This window comes from Primulina tabacum, chromosome 9 (assembly GCF_025594145.1).
Source record: "Primulina tabacum isolate GXHZ01 chromosome 9, ASM2559414v2, whole genome shotgun sequence".
NCBI lineage: Eukaryota > Viridiplantae > Streptophyta > Magnoliopsida > Lamiales > Gesneriaceae > Primulina > Primulina tabacum.
In genome coordinates, this window is record NC_134558.1 from 33,695,782 (window position 1) to 33,715,566 (window position 19,785).

Genomic DNA, 19,785 nt, shown 5'->3' on the forward strand with positions numbered 1-19,785 from the left:
TAACATTTTTTCATGAATGACCCAAATAAGAGATATGTCTCACAAAATACAACCCATGAGATCGTCTCACTACAAATTTTTGCCTAAATATAAACATCATACTATATACTCGGGAAAAAAAATAGCCCGAGAAAGTACCATTTTCTAGTAAGATGGTGAATACTCTAATTCTTGTATCTGAAACATAAACTATTATTATTATTATTATTATTATTATTATTATTATTATTATTAATTGAGTAACACAAAATAAACGAGTGGTGCAAAAAATTAATAGATAATTTCGATTCCATGTAGAGTAGAAGATATACATATTTTTTACGAATTTTGGAATAATTTAATTAAAATAAAACTCAGATTTCAAGAATGGTTGGCAACAACTAAGAGTGCACGCCTAAGCATTTGATCCGATAGGGAAGCATGGGGACAAAAGTGTTTGGTTAGTGGTAACTTTACCAACGTAGTTAAATTGTCATGAAAGAAATTATGATTCATTGGTTAAATCAAACACAACCCGAATCAAAACTAAAAATTATTATTAGGGATAAAAATGAAACCAGGAATCCTATCGATGGAATGAAACTAAAAATATTCAAAATTTCAAAATAGAAAAACATTTTTACCATATTATTGGGTATGCTTGCTTTGAAATACATGAAACATAAGCATCGGATAGTCGTAATCGAATGGACGCTGGTCATTATCGGATTTGGCTATGTTTCAACCCGCGATCTGCACTACGGTCCACAAAACATGAGACTGAGTGCTTATGTTTTGAAGAGATGGATGGAAATCGCGTCGAATATAGATCAACTTATGTATCATAGAAAAATCCGAAAGAAACATATTTATATGCACTCAACATGTATGACACGCTAGTAACAATAAAACTTGTGATGTTCTTAATCGCTACTTATTTCATGGACTATTTATACATGAAAATGCAGTTAAAACATTAAGTTAAATATGTTTTAAAATATTTGCAAAGTACTTTTCTTCTGAAATAAGGAATAGTTGCTGATATTATAAAATTACATTAATATACTTAAAAATTGTTGTAATAGGACCATAATTATATATAAAAAAAATATTCCGTTAGGTCTTAAACTAGGCTTCTTCTTTACTCTTTATTTGTACTTGAGTTAAATAAAATATCCTATTTTCAGAGGATAAAATCTAGCAATTTCAAATTTTAAAATTCGAATATGGCTTTTACGGTTGAGTTCAAGTTATCTTAAGATTCAAATCCATAATCTTTAACTTGATATCAAAGTTCAAATCCACCGTCATATATTAGATGTCCTCATGAGCCACCCACTAATATCTTGTAAATTTTACGTTCCAGTTGTTCATTACTGAGAGTGAGATGAATGTGTTATGTTCTCATATTTGCTATATTATATGTTTGAGATTTGTATATATGAACTTGGATAATCTCTTATTCAAACTAACTTTTGAAGTGACATGATCTTAACAATAGGTTTCTGTGTAACGATATATAAAGTTTATATATATACTTCGCATATCTTTCGTGTAGTCTTATATTATACTCGGGCAGAGCTTGCGCAGGTAATAAAATCATTCTTCGCAATCAAAGAAAAACAATATAAAATATAAAACTTACAATTATTCAGAAGTTCAATGCCAACAGAATTCAACATATAACTGAGCTACTTCAGCAACTTATGTTTGTAACAGGACCTTTAAACCAGTGCCTAGCACTGATAATCCAATAAGAAACTGTAAGAATAAATAGACCTCCAACTGCTACAGGAGTATAGTTGAGAGTTTCCGCGGTAATAGGGTAGGCGACCGGCAATGAGAAGAGAACAGATATTGTTGCCACCCACAAGATTGCAATCCAACCAACAATGTTCCCATATCTTCCCAAATTGAAAGGTCCGCGAACAAATGATTTTCGAGCCAAAGTCACTCTAAAAAATATTGGCAACGCATAGGCTATGTAGAGTCCAATTGTGGCTATTGAGACCATGGCTTGAAATGCTACTATGCTTCCAAGTGACTGCAAACATAAACAAAAAAATCCATAAAATTCTCGTTTTTACATTTCTTGGTTTCAAACTGTTATATCACAACTCTTTCAGCTGGTGTGCCACAAGGGTTAACCAGGGCCTAGTAGAACAGTCACCTCCTCCATCCTATCGCGTTTTCTAATAAACATGAATATTTTTTTTATAGCATTCGTCGTTTGTCATAAATTGTATTTTGCACCCCCATCCATTCCAGGCCCTGCAACTGAAGAGAACACACAACTAGTTGCAGCTTGCAAGAAGGGTGTTGAAAAGAACCTCTAACATTTTTCCCGTTTATGTGGGCTTTAATGAGTATTTTATTGTTATATTCGGCCAAGGGAGTCAGACCAACAATTCTTACGTCTGTATTTCTTGTACATTAAGGTGCACTAAAAGTATGTCCACGCGTATCTTAATGAGAGATTCTTAGAGAAAAAAGATGTCAATCATACCGTCAATGCCATGCAAAACGCTATAATAGCTGATAACCAAACTGAATATACGGGTACTTCTTGCTTGTTTACTTTATGCCAAAGCTTTGACAACGGCATAGCACCGTCTCTCGAGAATGCATAAGCCATCCTGCAAAATCAATCCAGATTACGTTTGTTTAACAAAATCACTACTACTGTTTAACAAGAAAAGATTGTTTTTACCTGGAGTTGCTTGTAATTGAACTCATGCCACAGAAAAAAATGGCAACGGCTACTATAACAAGGCAAATAATTCCACCAACACCACTTCCATATCTACTCTTGAAAGCTTGGTAAAATATTTCAGCAATGGCATAACCACCGGCAGCATTTTCCGGGTTCAAAAGATTTGGGATTTTGGTTACTGCAAAAGTGATTCCGAGTATATAGCCCCAACCAACGAGTATGGATATTCCAATTGAACTAATAATTCCCTTCGGCCCATTCTCATCAGCATTCTTGGTCTCCTCGGTCTGGATACAGAAATCATCACAAAATGGTTCAATAAGCAAAACTTTTTTCTGGAACACGGAGATAGCAGCAGAGCAATTTTTTTTTTTAGAAAAAGAAAAATGATAATGCCTCACAAAGAAACATCTTCTGAATTTTTTTACCATATCTAACGATGAAAAATCTACATCAAAATGTGTGATACCTATTCAAGCTGCATGTCACCACAAACATTTGTTCCGTCAAGACAAAACAGCCCAATTTAAGTGACTAATTTCAGATACATTTCAAGATCGAGTAATCCAAGTATTGAAATGAGATATGTAATACTTTTTAATCATTGGTTACTCCCCCACACGTGAAGGATATCATTTTTTTATGGAGCTTTGCACGTGAAACTTTTTTTCCTATGCACCTTAAAACTCGAACCACTGCCTCCCCAAAGCCTGGTTCTGATACATCACTGAATTTAACGAATGACAACTTCATCAAATTCTTAAGCTATTAGAGATGTGAGACAATCATGTGTCCATGACAAGAAGTCAAGTATCTAGATAACCACAACTCAAAATGGTTTTAGTGGAGACATATTATCAGTATTTTGAATAAGCTAGCAATGAAACTCACCATATGTGCAGATGCATCATATCCTGTTAGCGTATACTGACTCATGAGAAGTCCAAGAACAAATATGTAGAGTTTACTGTTGATTCCTTCCCCGTTATCCGTGTTGAAATGAGTAAAGACAAACTTGGCACTGGCTTTCTCAGTTGCAACCAAGGGAATAAGGATCATAAGAACAAAAACACCTGAAATTACGAAAGAATACAGATACCTGTAAATTACTTACTAAATATCAATATTAAGTTTTCACGATTTTCATTACCTAACACGTTCCATGCAGCTGCAAGCTGTCCAAAGAAGGATAACCAAGAGATAGGAAGACTGTTTAAGATAGCATGTAAGAATAGAATTACACCATGGATTAAGATGACTACATATTTAGAAGCCTCGTATCCTCCTCCATTCTTTCCACCTGTGCTGAGGAGAATTATTACCTGAATCAACTGGGCTAGTGAATAATCTACACTTGTTGTAACAGCCCACTGCAAAAGAAATAATATTAGAAATGATTAACAAACTATCAAGGAACTTTGAGATGTAAAATGAAAGTGCTCAAGATTACCTGTCCAACAATATTGAACCTGCAAAATAATGAAAAATTCATTCAGGATTATGCCAAATATGAAGTATAAATTTCCCTTAAACATGATCAACATGAGAAACTCACTATAAGTCTTAAGTATTATAATTAAAGCTCAATGTAGACAACTAAACTTTCTTTGCAATACATATACTTAAATCTTATTATATGCCTAAATGTTTATTAATTAAAATGGACAATGATCTATCATCCTCAGTGCAAACAACTACCTAGGATATACAAATAAGAAGTTCAATCAATTAGTTTGAAAGAAAAAATTGTTCAATCAACCTAATGATCCCAGCCATAATATAATGCTGCAAAGAACAATCTCGAAGATGTGGTTGATGCGAGTTAAATGATGAAATTAATAATAACAAAATCCAAGCTAACACAACTGTTGAAATTTGATGTGATACATCTTATAGAAAATTGTGTATGTAAGCAAATAATGAAAAAATGAGACACAAGAAATTTACGTGGTTTGGCAATTTGCCTATGTCCATGTGAAAGAGAGCAGCAAATTTATTCTATGAAGAAATTTTACAAGAATTTTTTTCAAGAAGCTCTTCAGTTGCTTCATATATTTCTCACGTTGGACACTCTTCAAGGTCAAGGATGAAGCCTGTTTATAAGAAAATTTGAGATAAAACATATAGCTGAAAACTTCCACATCCTTTAACTATCAACCACCATATTTTTCATTCAACTATCAACCACCATTATTATGTCAACTAACAACCACTATTATTAATTATGCCAACTAATCAACAAATCTCCACTTTGGCATATACTAATAATATTCGTAGTGTTTGATCTGATGTTCTTATTCATGTTTCTCATCATCTGCATACTTCAATCAAGTCCAAGTTATTTTTGAACTTGGTGGCTGGAAGTAGCTTAGTCATCATGTCTGCTGGATTATTTGTTGAACGTATTTTATCAATTGTAATTGTTCCTTGAGAAACTAAATCTTTTACGAAACGCATTCTGATATCAATATGTTTCGTCCTTCCATGATGCACAAGATTTTTCATCAAATAGATTGCACTCTGGCTATCACAGTAGATCATTGTCTTAACTAGTGGTATACCAAGCTCACCTATTAGTCCTTTAAGCCATTAGCCTCTTTCACTGCTTCAGTTGTTGTGATGTACTTTGCTACGGTGGTTGAGAAAGCAACGTTGGTTGACAAAGGAACGATAGTCTACAAGGTTGCTTTCCAACTACTAGTACATTGGCAGAGTGTAAACATATACTCAGTTAAAAATCTTTTTCTATTAAGATTTCTAGCACAATCTGAATCGAGAAATCAAACAATGCTTCCATCATTGTTCTTAAAATTCCCATAAGTTAATGCAACATATAACATTGGCAGAGTGTGAACATATACTCAGTTAACAATCTTCTTCTAATGTGCCCTTTGTCCGATGTACTGTTGTGTTAAACTTCACTCGACATTGTTTTTCGAATACACAGTGTTCATAGAAGTCTAATTTTCCGGTATTTTGGCCACAAAACAGTCTTTGCTTACTTAGTTCTGCCAAACCTTTTTCATTGATATGTCCAAGACGCATATGCCATAATTTCGTGACATCAGAATCAACCATTGATGAAACAACAACAGATCCAGTAATCGGGTTTCCCTCAAGTATGTAGATTCCATTAGCTTTCTTCTTTCATAATAGTTAGAGCACCTCTTGCAACTTTTATGACTTCACCTTCTCTTTTGACGGTATACTTATTATGGTCGAGCAAACCCAAGGATATCAGGTATCAGGTACTTCTTCAACTCTGGAACATGTCTGACATCTGTCAAAATTTTCATGATTCTATCGAAAATTTTAATCCTTATTGTGTCTTTACTAAAAACTTTACGGCCTTTGTTGTCACCTAAAAGAGCCTTGCCCCCATCCAAGGATTGATAGTTTGCAAATCAATCTTTACAGGAATTTATGTTATATAAGCAGCCTAAATCAAGGATTTATTTATTGCATGAGTGATGTTCGGATACTATAAGTCATCTACATTATCATTTGCTACAGCTGCATTTTCAGAATCATAGGTCTTCTCGTTTCCAATACATTTTTCTATGGACAATCCCTTCTTTGTTACATTGGTAGCACTTGAATGTTATAGGTCTGAATTTAGATTTAGACCTAGACTTGTTCCTTCCACGATCTTGATTTCTTATTTCCATTCTCTCTTGCAAACAATATTTCAGTTGAACAATCATTGTTATTTTCCAATACTTTTTTCTTCAACTTCTTTGAATTGAATTTAAAGCAGCTTTAACCTCTTCCATGGTAAGATTTTCACGTCCGTACAACATAGTATTGATGAAGTTTCCATAGGAGTTAGGTAAAGAGCATAGAAGAATAATGGCTTGGTCTTTGTCCTCGATTTTAACATCTATACTTTTTAGATCAAGTATAACTTTGTTAAAATCATCGAGATGTTCTTTGATGGGCTTTCCTCCATGCATTTGAAGAGTGTATAATCTTTTCTTCAAATATAATTGATTGGTGAGCGACTTAGTCATATTCAAACTCTCTATTTTCGGCCATAATTTTTGTTGTTCTGTCTTCTTGGGCTACTTTTCATGGAACCTCATCAGCCAAGCACAACAATATTGTACTGTGTGCTTTATCCATGATATCATCCTTCTCAACCGGGAACTAAGATTCCAACAGTTTTTCTCTATCTTCCAGGGCTTTCGCTAAACCTTGATGAACCAGTAGAACTTTCATTTTTACTCGCTATAAGGTAAAATCATTTGCTATGTCAAATTTTCCCATCTCGAACTTTGTATTTGTCCACAGTTCCAGCAACACCTTAGACAAGTTCAATATCGACCCTACTTTGGGCAATATTCTCTAATATCTTTCTGATGTAGAAGATCAGTCAGAGCTACAACCACATAGAATACTTTGAAATTCAAGAGAAAATTGCAACCAAAGCTCTTATACCAATTTGTAGAACTTTGATTTAATGCATGTTGTAGAAAATTATGTATGTGAGCAAATAATGAAAAATGAGACACAAGAAATTTACGTGGTTTGGCAATTTTCTTACGTCGATGGGAAACAAAGCAGCAAATTTATTTTATAGAGAAAGTATACACGAGAACTTTCACTCACTCAGTATTTTCTTATCCCGATTATATACAAAAAAACTCTCAATTTTTCTCAAGAAGCTCTCTCAGTTGCTTCTTATGTTTCTCACTTTGGGATTCTTTTCAAGGTCAAGGATAAAGCCAATTGAAAATACGGCCCAAAATCTTTCACATCCTTCAACTAACAACTACCATATTTATTAGTCAACTATCAACAATCATTATTATGTCAACTAACGACCACATTATTAATTATGCCAACTAATCAACAATAATAATCAAAGAGCACTAGAGAAGTCAACTGGCTGAGAAACGGAAGATATGGTGGTAGAAAGAGACCAAACTTTGGTTGCATTGCTCTCAAAAATGCATTTGATTGAGTACATAACTCATGAAAAGAAAAGACAGTATGTTGATATTGAGACTTTGACCTAACTCAACTTCAAAAGCTATCTCAAGGGGTGAATATTGTCCAAGACCATATATATAATTTACAAGGATCTAATCCAACCGATGTGGGACGTATAACACATCCTCTCGCGCCATGAATAAACAACTGAGCGTGAAGTTTACAAGATATTATCGGTGGCCCATAAGATAGTCCAACGCATAACGATAGGCATGTACTCTGATATCATCTTAAGATTGATAATTAAACCTAACTAAATCCAAAAACTAGCTCAGTGGAAGAGGAATCTTCAAATTTATATATACAATTGTCAAGTATTTAATCTAATCTATGTGAGCCATCTAACGCAGTCATATGATAAGACATCCAATAATAGACATCCAAGAATGTAAAAACGGGCATATTTTTGCACCAGCAACTACAAGCAGGGGCGGAGGCACACTATCAAAGCCCGGGTGTTCCAAAAAAATTTAAAAAATTTATATGTAATTTTTTTTATAATTTTGGAGAAATTTGATATTAGTTCGGGTAGATCAATTTAAAATATTAAAGGATTTTAGACTTTAAAATTCTAGCCCGGGTATAATCGGATTTCTGGCTCCGGCACTGACTATAAGTCAACCACCTCAAACCACAAGAACCCATAATTATTGCAGTAATGTGAGAAAAAGGACACATGAACAAAAATGATTCGATTAAAGTTGGATACTAGTTGATACCTAAAAATGGAACAAAAGTTAAATTACCATCCAGTGATCCATGAGGCAAAAGGTGCCCAACCAGGGCCGGCAAGCTTTGCACTCCAATAATAGAGGCCCCCAGAAGTAGGATAAGAAGAACAAATTTCGGCCATGGATAAACCAACACTCATGGTGAAACCTCCCACAATCAGCCATCCATAAACAATTGAAACCGGCCCACCAAAATTCAAGCCCGTATTATACAGTGTTGTCACACCAGTGAGCACTGAGATTATGGAAAATGAAAAGGCAAAGTTTGACAACACTCTGCACTTCCCCAGACAAAACCCACAAAAAATCCATTAAAAAAAATTAGTGGACGAAGAAATCAAGAAAATCATAAACAAGAAGAAATAATTTCTTGTGTCGGATTGGAAACAAGGAAAAATTTACGAGAGGTCACGCTTGAGTTCTTGTTTGTATCCAAGCTCGTGTAAACGTGCATGGCCTGAATCAGCATAATCATGGGATTTTTGTGGAACATGTGATGGAATAATAGGCTGGTCATCATTCTTTCCTCCCCGCTCCCACCCCATTTTCTCCTTCCCCGAGTGTCTTCTACCCTTCCTCAGAGAGAGAGAGAGATGTATACCGATGCGATGCTCTTTCAACGAATGAACTGAATCACACTCGAATCCAAATCTCTCTCCCTATTTTCTACGAATGAATATTCCAAAGATTACTTTCCTTCTCAATATCAAGTCAAATAGTATATTCCCCATCGGTGATTAGGTGGCAATCTTGCAAGAAAGTCATTATTTTGCGTGTGACGTGTGTGTGTGTGTGTTCTGAGGTGAGAAAGCAACCTACGTCAAGGGAGGCGAGCGGAAGAGCGAGGCAAGGGAACTCTGTTCGAATGGGACTTTCAGTGGTCGGCTCTTCAGCTCTTGCATGGCCGTTAAATATACTTGAAGTTGGGATGCGTGAACGCACACGCATGTTATTTTATTTTAATTTTTTTATCACGATCTAAATTTAAGATATTTGTATCGTATGAACTACGTTGTTGAGACACGACAAATGTTGTTTTTTTAATCATAGTTTATTATACTTTAACAATTAATCAATACCATTATATCTTATGATATTTAAATGTTGTAGTTGAATAATATTTATTTTTCTATTTAATGTTGTCCGTACCAATAGGAGTCTAAAATTGCAAAAAGTCAATCATACAAAAGTCGTTAGTCTTGAAGTATTCAAAATTGAGTAAGTGGGATTTCCTTTTCACGTATTTTTTTATGTATTTTTGCATACCAAAGTTATTTTTGTGTAATCGTCACTTAACATGTAATCTATTAAATTCAGGGAGATTTTCTAGTTAAGTTTATTGTTATTATTATTATTATTATAATTCATAACCTATAATTTAGGTTTTAAAGTTAATTTGCTCATTTAATGATTCTTTCCTTGACCAGAGAAATGGTTGCATTCCTACTAATTAATATCTTTTGTCAAAGTTTTCCTTTTGGATCAACTTTTAGTCGAGAGATTTTTGTATGATTTGAGTTTTGAACACAGTTTCGAATCCAAGATATCATTTCAAATTTAAGATGTTAGTGTCAGATGGACCATGAATCATTAACGTTAGACATTTCTGACACCGCACATATCAGAAAAAATTATTTTTTCGATCTACAACTTGCTGTGCCAGTATTGTCCAACAAATTATAGCTATATAAAAGGCTATGTTTGGTAGCCATGATAAGGGAATGATTATTAAATAATCATCACTTATCTCATGTTTGGTTCATTTTTAATTTAGCATGAAGGCCCTTGATTATGATTGAAAACCCTCACTATTTATGTTATTTGTGTGATTAAATATCCCTCCTCAAAGGTATGATATTGTATAATTCTTGAATAGTGATAATGATAAATTAATATAATATTTAAATTTTTATTATATTTTTTTATAAATTAATTTTATATATTTTTATTATTTTCAATCATTTTAAAGAAAATAAATTGTAATGAAAATCTATCTTAAATTAAATTTTTATAAATTTCTAATCTTGTAAATTAATTCTTTTATGAAAATAAATATTTATTAAATTCTAATTTATTTTGTTTAATGATTACCGTAATATTTTCAAATATATTTCTAATAAATATATTTAAATTAATTTTAATAAACATAAATTATAATTATAAATATTTAATTATCTATCAAATTATTTTAAGAATATTTATAATTATTTTAAAAAACAATAATATTATAATTATTACTAAACTTTATTTAACATTAACATTCAAAATATTATTGCTATTTTATTAAAGTAAACGCATATTTACAAATTTATTTCTAATAAATATATTTAAATTAATTTTAATAAATGTAAATTATAATTATAAATATTTAATTATCTATCCAATTATTTTAAGAATATATATTTAATTAACACTTGGGGCATTTTGGTCATTGCAATAAAATTTATAAAATTAATCCATCATTTTAAAATCATACCAAACACCATGTTATTTATCCTACCATATTATTAATCCATATATCTCATTTTTTTAATCATTCTATTTACTAATCATTTACTTATCCCATCACACGTACTAAGTATAACTCAAACCTCCGTATGAAAGAGTGTCAAAACTACTATGATAAGATAATTATTTTATCGATAATAGAGTATAAATATTACACTATATATATATATATATATTAAGCATTATTGCATACTGATTTAGAGAATCCTTGGATTTGAAATCCCTCGATATTTGGACTGCACAATTTATTATTTCATCGATATTTACAGGCCAGGTCTTTGGAGAAGGCAGAATATCATAACATGTGGTCAATATAAATCTTTTTATTTGATAAGATAGGTGGAAAAGGACCATCAATATTGTCACGGTATCATGGATGAATCCAAAAATTAAAATTGAGGTGAGTTTGAACTTAATATAATAAGTTAATATATATATATATATATATATATATATCAAATATGAGATATTAATATGAAAATAGTTAACAAAATGACATTGGTATTTTAAAAACAAACATATTGTTCCTAGCGTATTCGAAATAGAAGAGTTAATTTTCAAAAAAGAAGTTTAATCAATATTATTTTTCAAAATTTATATATTATTTAAATTAATATATAACCCGTGTAATATAAGACAAGTTTCACTTAGATTCAAAATTTAAATTTTAAAACTATTTTTAATATATTTTAAATGTACTTTCAAAATTAAATTATATTAAATAAAAAAATTGATAAAATAAATTTATCACTTTTATGAGTTATTTACATCAAATCTCTTTTGAAATATCAAAAATCTATATTTATTCACTGTGAAAGTTAAATAAGTATTCTAGATATTAATTTTTATGAGTTATTTTCACCGTGATATCTTTTAAAAAAATTAGACCGTGCTTAAATCTCTATTTATATTTACCAAAAAAAATTAGAATTATCTCGAATCTCAATAACTCCTTGTAAAAAAAATTGGTCTGGGCTACAGCCTAGGACGGGCCAATCATGTGTCCCCGTCCCTGCACGGTATTCTAATAAAGCACGCAAATTTTAAAAATAATAATACAAAATTTAACAGAACTGCCGATATATATATATATAATAGTTTCCTAAATATAATTCTAATCAATTGTCAAAATTTAAGTGAAACCCGTCTCCAAAATTATCAATTTTAATTTAGTCTTCCAGCATCTTACACAACAATTACTCCACACGCAAAAATATACTCTACACAAATATTACATAAAACAAAAGATATCACACACAAAAAACAAATTATATGCGAACAAGAAGTGAATAGTATGCACAGAATTACTAATAACTTATTCAAACAGAAGCACCAATAATAATTCTTAAAAAAAAAACAATTGACTCAAAAAAAGAAGAAGAAAGAAGAAACTTAATTACCAGCCAGTAATCCAAGATGCGAATGGGCCCCATTTAGTTCGGCAAAGCTTCGCGCTCCAGAAATAGAGGCCGCCAGAAGTTGGGTAGGCAGAGCAGATCTCAGCCAATGATAGGCCTACGATGAAGGTGAACAAGCCCACGATCGGCCACCCGTATACCATTGTCACGGGACCACCAAAAGATAGTCCCTGGTTGTATAATGTAGTAATCCCAGTGACAACTGATATTATCGAGAAAGTCACAGAAAAGTTCGCCACTGCCCTGTTCCAAGAACAAGTCAAAGAAAATTCAGGTCTTGTTTCCGAATTCCGGGCACAGATGGTCATTACCATCTCGCGTCCGGAAATGGTGATATTGAATCTAGTGCTTACGAGAGGGTGCGGCTCAGTTCTTGCTTGTAACCCAGCTGGTTCAGTCGGCAGTCGTCGGAATCTGGCAGCGGATGATAATGAAACGGAGCCGTGGCAACCTCCGCCTCCACCGCCACCGCCGGAGTTTCCATGATCATAATAGACAATTATTTGAACCACCAAACAATCAACGTTCGGTTGTTTAATGCAAAGTATCGGAGATGAAAGGGGAAGTTCCGTAGTTGTGTTTTCCTAATTTAATATGGTTGAGAATTTGTGATTCTGATGTACAACTGGGATGAACAAAATTATTTATTATTATTTGAGTATATTAGATTTATACACGTGAGATAGTCAACTTAGTAATATCCCTATTAAAAAATAATATTTTTAATATAAAAATAATATTTTCATTCAAAAATTTTAGATACTACGTAATATTTATTTATAACATAAGAAACAAAAAATCATATTTTTAAGTAAAATAATTTCATTAGTATAAAAAAATAATAATTTTCATGAATGAAATCGAATCTGAGATTTGTCTCATAAATTTTATTTGTAAAATAATTTCACCAAAGTTTTTTTTTATGTTTGAATTGAATTTTCTATATCACGGGTAATTTTTGAATGTATATAATATCTCACTTATTTGTTATTATTATTATTATTATTATTATTATTATTATTATATTATTTTTTTGGTTGTTGTTGTTCGTATCTTTCTTCATTGCAAGATTATTGCGCTGTAAAGTCGCTTCTAATAATTTATTTGCCTTTATCGTTAAAATTATTGGCCACACTCTTATAATCTTATTACTACTCCATTATTAATTCATAGATACAATAATTAGTTTGTACTTAGTAGTCAACGGTGTGCCAAAATGTTTTTATTATTATAGAAGCTCTCATCTGAAAACGGTCTCACGGATCTATTTTTATGAGTCATGTCGTATATGTCGTATATGATATATGTCTCACAAAATTGAAATGTGAAACAGTCTCGTAGAAGTTTTGAATCATACATGTGTATAAGTCTCAAAGTGATTATATTGTGGCTACAAAGAAAATTATGATATGTTTACTTGCGTGACATTACAATCTTAAATTTGAGATAAAGTTTAAGATCCGACATCCAACTGAAATAATCCCCTCTTAAAAACGACAAAATTGATGATTTTATTGAGTTAATAAATTCAACTTCCACTCCCCTCTCCCGTTAAACAAAATCCTACAGAACTTGCATTTTCATTGTTAAATGCTTTAATAATTATGCGCGCATTCGTATATGTGTATCTACAATAACTAGTTCAAAATTTTAAGTTTCCTTAAAAAAGTAATCAAAATCTTTATTTTATTTGAGTAAATCTCTTGTAAGACGATCTCACGAATCTTTATATATGAGACGGGTCAACCCTACCGATATTCACAATAAAAAATAATACTCTTAACATAAAAATTAATATTTTTCCATAGATGGCCCAAATAAGAGATCCATCTCACAAAATACGAACCGTGATACCATCTCACAAACGTTTTTACCATTTTATTTTTATAAAAAAAGTCCAAGTTTAAAATCAAATAACACAAACCAAACCCATCCCAATACCCATCCCAATCGAATCATGCCAAAAATCTAGGTTTGACTTTTAATTGTTAATGGTTTGGTTTTCATTTTCCATTTTGTAAATCTGTTTAACTTGATTTGGTTTGGTTTGAGTTTTCATCCAAAACCAAATCAATCCGATTTTTGCTAACCTCTCATTCAAGAGGAAGTCTTTCATGAGACGATCCCACGAATTTTTATCTGTGAGACAGGTCAATCCTACCGATGTTCACAATAAAAAGTAATTATACTCTTAACATAAAAAATAATATTTTTTCATTGATAACCCAAATAAAATATTTGTCTTACAAAATACGACCCGTGAAATCGTCTAACACAAGTTTTTACCCTTATTCCAATACACGAGTTTTAATCCAAAATTCGTACCAAACCTTTATCCACATTTAGAATTTTTAAATTATCATATACTAAACATAAAAATATATTATAAAACGGGGTTTTTGTATACACTAAATAAAAAAGAAAAACACAAAAACAAGAAGCAAAACAAAACAAAACAAAACAAAAAAACCCATCAGTTAGATTCAAATGCATGTGGTACATAAAACTATACACTAGGCTCACTCACGTACCCCAAACAACAAATATTCTTGTAAAAAAACATTTATGGTCTTGTTAACTACGTCCATGCTCCATAGCTTCAATCGTTGAGTCCAAACGCGGATCCTCGACACCTCTTACCATCACAGATGGCTGTTGGTTCATTCCTTGCACGCCGATCCCGTTCCCAGAAACAACCAGTTGAGAGTTGGCACGAGATAGCTCCAATGCTCGGAAATAAGCATGAGTCCCCCATCCTGTCATACAAAGAAAATCAGAAGAGAACATTTACCTGGATATTTTTTCACCGAGCTTTCTTATATCATAACTCTGACATTATCAAATTTGATATTCGAGCATTACCATCTACACAACAATGCCAAAGCAAAATCCATGGGGTGCTCTTTTCAAATATTTATGCATAGATAACATTAGCATTAATTATCTAGAAAGAATGGTCTCCTGCGCTTTTTCGAGATTCTTTAAATAAGGGAACACATCTCTGGCCATTGAATATAACAGATGTAAACTGTGATTTCAAATCAATTTTAGACCGTTCTGTATGTGTTGATTTCATAAGCTTGAATCATAAAGCTCAACCAGAATTAAGATTGATGGAGAAAACAAATCAAACCACGTCATGGCGTTTTCGGGCAAACTCGAATATTATTAAATTCATATTTGAAATTATTTAACTCAAGCCAAGCAAGCTTGAACATGTACAGTATTTTTCAAACCAAATTTGAGCCGAAATTATTTTGTCATAATGTAGTTCATGAGCCACTCAGGAACGTTAATAGTTAAAGCTCAACTCAAACAAAGAAAGATTGAATCCGAACTTTAAGTCTAACCAAGTTAGAACCCTAGAGCCCAAAATAGTATATTTTTTTAGCTTCAAGCCGACCAAAAAAATTCAGTCTCGAAGTCGAATATGAAAATAATGACTAGTATTAATCTCAATAGGGCTTGTTCGCACCCGTACTTAACATATGATTTCACAATGTCGAGAATATGAATCCACAAATTATTTAGCATTATAAAAATCTAACATATTACAGATAAACTAGTGATTGGAGTTTCACATGATTGCTCTTTTTATCTCAACCATAAAATATATACTTCTAAGTTTCACCGTTTCAATCATAAATCCACCTAATATACAACATGGCAATATCAATTTATGATATCCAAACAATTAACCCCAATGATATACGTGTCTTACTTACCTTCTGTCATGTGGTAAGGAGCTGGGAAAAATTGCAGGTAGCAAAATGTAGCGACTACAAGACCTGAAACAACTCACATACACAAATTGAACGAAATAATGAGTCATTACCAAGTGTACTTAAAGTGATTAACTTCGTTTATGTAGAATAGAAAGTACCTAGAAGACCCCCGGCAAACACATCTTGCCAGTGATGCCAGTAATCATCAACACGGGAAACACCAACAAGAGATGCGGCAAGAAGAGGAAGAAAAATGATGCACAGTTTTGCCACATGCCCCTTTCGATCAAAGCATTTGATTTTTCCGGCCAAGTACAACGATAGAAAACCCAGACCTGCAAATGACCCTGCAAAATATCCCAAACTCTATGAATTACTGGTCAACCGTAATCATCTAAGAACCAGGACGGCATATTTGTATATTGTAGAATGATTTCACCATATGATAAGACTTCGGTAAAAATAATTCGATGAATCGTAAGCAAACTCTCCAAGGCTTACAAATGCAAAGAATAAACATACCAATATGACATCAAACAATACAGGTCATCAATTGAGAAAGAAGAGGTTGCCACACATGGGTATAAAAGAGCTGTTTAATTTTCAATACAGGATTTACATGATTTAGACATTAAAACGTCCTACCAGCGGCACAATCTCCAGATGGCTAAAACTTTTACTAATTTTTCTTCGTTCGGAATATAATCATCAGTGTCTCTTTATAGGAGTTAAATCTGATAGGGACTAATATTTAAATCAGAACAAGCGCACAATAAAAATATCATAATTTGATGGTACCAAATCTGGCTATTTAATACGTTCTTTTGATTTGTAATAAAAAGAAAGGAAGCTACTTTTCCAGTTGCATAAATCCTGCAAATAAGTACCATCACAAAGCAAAAGGCAGCTTACATGAAGTATGCCCACTTGGAAAACTCTTGTGCCCCTCTTTTATATCACTGTCTTTACCATTGCATACCACATCACCCCAACGATCATATTTCTGAAACGTTAAACATGTACTTATATGGTTAGATTAAAAAAATAAAGTTCACAGTGAAGAAATTTAAATTCCTTGACATGTATAATCCAGCAAAAAAACAAATCACTTAGAATGGTTAATTTAAACTAACTCCATATTCAGAAATTAAAAAGACATACATCCTGCCCATCAGGAAAACAGCGCCAAAAAAAATCAGGCCGTGGTCGGCCAACCGCGTCTTTTATCGCATCAGTGAGGACACCAGTTATCAGTACAGCAAACAAGAGTCCTGAAGTTCGACATTTAATTTCATTGTCAGATAACCTTGCTCTTTGTGTGCATAAACAAAAACATAAACCCTTTGCATTATGATTCACTAAAGATTAAAGAATATAGGAGAAGCTTTAAGATACCTAATATACTATGGTGCAAATCATAGACGTCCCTTCTCCGAAGATAGTAGAGAACGAAAATGACAATTGGAAGCAACACGGCATACAGCTAATCACAAAATAAAGAAAAACGATATTTGTAACACATCTATAAAACTAATTATTTATGCTACTAGAGATACAATGATCAGAAACTTCAAGAAAAAATTAACAAAATATCACTAAGAAAGTAAAAACATATTAATTTCAGTGAGAACAAAGTGTATTATATCTGGAAAAAAGATTCTCACAGGAACTGCCCAAACGGGCACCGTGTTGTCTTTCATAGGATACTTAAGATCTTCCATCATGCCTTGTCCAACAAAACGGTAAAAAGGGTGAATTATGTTCAGAATGACCTCTATGCCTACAAGCAGTATCAATATAAGCCAGTCATGCTTGTGGTTCCTTGTAAGCTCTGCCCCGTGAGACCTGATGGTGTGTCGGAGTCCGAACTCTACGTCGTCAGTTCTTGCCTGTTAGTTTGAATTCAAACTGTATGAAGTTTATGTTGAAACTTTTGCAATACGATAGATCCATTTAAGCTCATATGCAGAGGGAAAAAACAATAACTGAATATCAAGTATTTAACCAGCTAAAAGTTGTGTGTGTGTGTGTGTCACCTTTAAACTTTTATGATACTGACAACAGGCAAGCCCAAAAAGTCGTGACATATCAGCTCTGTACGCCTTTTTCTTTAGAATGGAGGTTTATCTTGTCACATAAGTTAGAATATATCAATATTTTACAGCTATATGCTTTGAAGGTTTGCCAATTGGAAACCGCATTTGGTATATAACTTGTATGGAAGACGATACTAAGACAAAAGTTTTTGAAGCTTTGCCATCATACTCAAGCAATACAATTTTTCAATCGTATTGCTTAATTAAGAAATCCTAATTCGTTATTCATGAACAAAACATCAAACTGATGAAATTAAACCAGATTTCTTGGTAAATCTATCATGTATGAAAATCAAGTACCCAATTTGCTAAAACTGAAAAATGTACCAAGAAAGTATAGTCCAAATCAAAGTTTCTACAAAGATACCTTGTGGATGAATGAAAAGTAATCCTTGTTAAAAATTTAAAAATAAAACATAAACATATCATCCTTCTGTATGCATGAAATATAAACCGTGACCCCGTTATACACCATTATGGGATAGAAGATCTAAAAGTGCACTGGTGGGAAAGCCTAAAACCCTACTCAAAAAGTAACACAATTTGTAGTTTGAAATGGAAACTTTATAACTAATCAAATGATGGAGGAGTTGCACTTTTTTTCAGAAGGTACCAAATTCTTCTCCATGCAATCCAAAGGTATGGGTACTCTACCAAGATGATGATGATACTTAAAAGCTAAATTATAATATAATGCTGAAGGGAAACAAGCCAATAAGGCAAATTGCAGCACAGATTAACAAGTCAATAACCCAAGCTACTTTAAATTAAAAAAATTTACAGATACCCCACAACTTAAGAAAGTCAATTATTTTATCCAAGGCTACTAAATCTCAACAACTTCTTATGCGAAAATATTCTAAGTCGAATCGATAAGAAAAGGCACCCCGGAAAGGGGAAAAAAACCAAAAACCTGAAACATGTTCCTGAAATTCGGCTGCGGACATAAAGAGATCGCGTCTCTCCAACCCATTTGCAGACGAAGCCAAACAAACCTGTAACCCCAATCACTGGTTCCCAAATTCAAAGCAAAAAACAGCCCAAGAACGAAAAGGGGTCAAATCTAGTCAGAAAACAATGAATTGAAATGATGAATACATACAAGAAGCACGAAGATTATGGCCCAGATAAAAATGCACCCTTTTCTCTTACAAATTATAATGAATGGAGACGAGAAAAAAGATGAAACTACGAGGAAACTCGGTTCATATTTTAAAAATAATAATTTTTTATTTTGCAATATTTTTTTTTAATGATATGAGTTGTGTCAGAGTTTCGGCCCTAAAAATATTCCAAAGACGATTTCATAATAATTTTTATGTTATATTGTAAATATTTTCTAAGAGACTCTTACAAGACCGATCAATATATATAATAAAAAATAATATTTTGAAATAAAAATGATATTATCGCGTATAAAAAATGTGCAGTGTGTACAAAAAATTTGTCCCGTTAGGACAAGTGTTGAGGTTGAACTTATCGAATTTGATTTTATATAGTAATTTGATTAATGTGATGTTTTGTCTACTGCCATTCAAATGTTTGTGTGCTGGATTTGACTTTTTCAATGCTTAGTTTTTGTGTGTATCTATGGAAAATCGGATAGGGCGTGAAAAGACAATT

General features: G+C 32.5%; 2 protein-coding genes across 4 annotated transcripts; both read right to left on the reverse strand.

Annotated features, from left to right (window-relative positions):
* Nucleotides 1-1,591: 1,591 nt before the first annotated feature.
* On the reverse strand, nt 1,592-12,966 carry LOC142555356 (amino-acid permease BAT1 homolog). 2 transcript variants are annotated; one of them, XM_075666184.1, is made up of 8 exons: nt 12,695-12,966; nt 12,324-12,584; nt 4,143-4,161; nt 3,843-4,062; nt 3,584-3,765; nt 2,690-2,979; nt 2,486-2,615; nt 1,592-2,023 (listed from the first exon to the last, which is right to left on the reverse strand). In XM_075666184.1, exons 1-8 carry the CDS (start codon nt 12,829-12,831, stop codon nt 1,676-1,678), a joined length of 1,587 nt encoding a protein of 528 aa, XP_075522299.1. In that variant the 5' UTR covers nt 12,832-12,966; the 3' UTR covers nt 1,592-1,675. The 2 variants fall into 2 exon arrangements, with proteins under 2 accessions (XP_075522299.1, XP_075522298.1); XM_075666183.1 differs by lacking the exons at nt 12,324-12,584; nt 12,695-12,966 and adding exons at nt 8,431-8,691; nt 8,818-9,366.
* Nucleotides 12,967-14,790: 1,824 nt separating this feature from the next.
* Nucleotides 14,791-19,384, reverse strand: LOC142555357 (lipid phosphate phosphatase 2-like). Of its 2 annotated transcripts, none has more exons than XM_075666185.1 (9): nt 19,265-19,384; nt 19,076-19,191; nt 17,731-17,955; nt 17,462-17,549; nt 17,228-17,337; nt 16,979-17,069; nt 16,225-16,413; nt 16,067-16,129; nt 14,791-15,097 (listed from the first exon to the last, which is right to left on the reverse strand). In XM_075666185.1, exons 2-9 carry the CDS (start codon nt 19,133-19,135, stop codon nt 14,916-14,918), a joined length of 1,008 nt encoding a protein of 335 aa, XP_075522300.1. In that variant the 5' UTR covers nt 19,136-19,191; nt 19,265-19,384; the 3' UTR covers nt 14,791-14,915. The 2 variants fall into 2 exon arrangements, with proteins under 2 accessions (XP_075522300.1, XP_075522302.1); XM_075666187.1 differs by having other exon boundaries at nt 19,076-19,157; nt 19,265-19,368.
* Nucleotides 19,385-19,785: the final 401 nt, after the last annotated feature.

Excerpts from the sequence above, each read along its gene's own strand:
- LOC142555356 (XM_075666183.1), bottom strand. The coding sequence starts at position 8,960 with ATGGGGTGGGAGCGGGGAGGAAAGAATGATGACCAGCCTATTATTCCA. Across the intron at positions 2,980-3,583 it reads ATGATGCATCTGCACATATG|ACCGAGGAGACCAAGAATGC; the intron begins GTGAGTTTCATT and ends TTCTGTATCCAG. Across the intron at positions 2,616-2,689 it reads TCAATTACAAGCAACTCCAG|GATGGCTTATGCATTCTCGA; the intron begins GTAAAAACAATC and ends TTGATTTTGCAG.
- LOC142555357 (XM_075666185.1), bottom strand. The coding sequence starts at position 19,135 with ATGGGTTGGAGAGACGCGATCTCTTTATGTCCGCAGCCGAATTTCAGG. Across the intron at positions 17,956-19,075 it reads ATTTCAGGAACATGTTTCAG|GCAAGAACTGACGACGTAGA; the intron begins GTTTTTGGTTTT and ends TCAAACTAACAG. Across the intron at positions 17,070-17,227 it reads GTTTTCCTGATGGGCAGGAT|AAATATGATCGTTGGGGTGA; the intron begins GTATGTCTTTTT and ends TTAACGTTTCAG.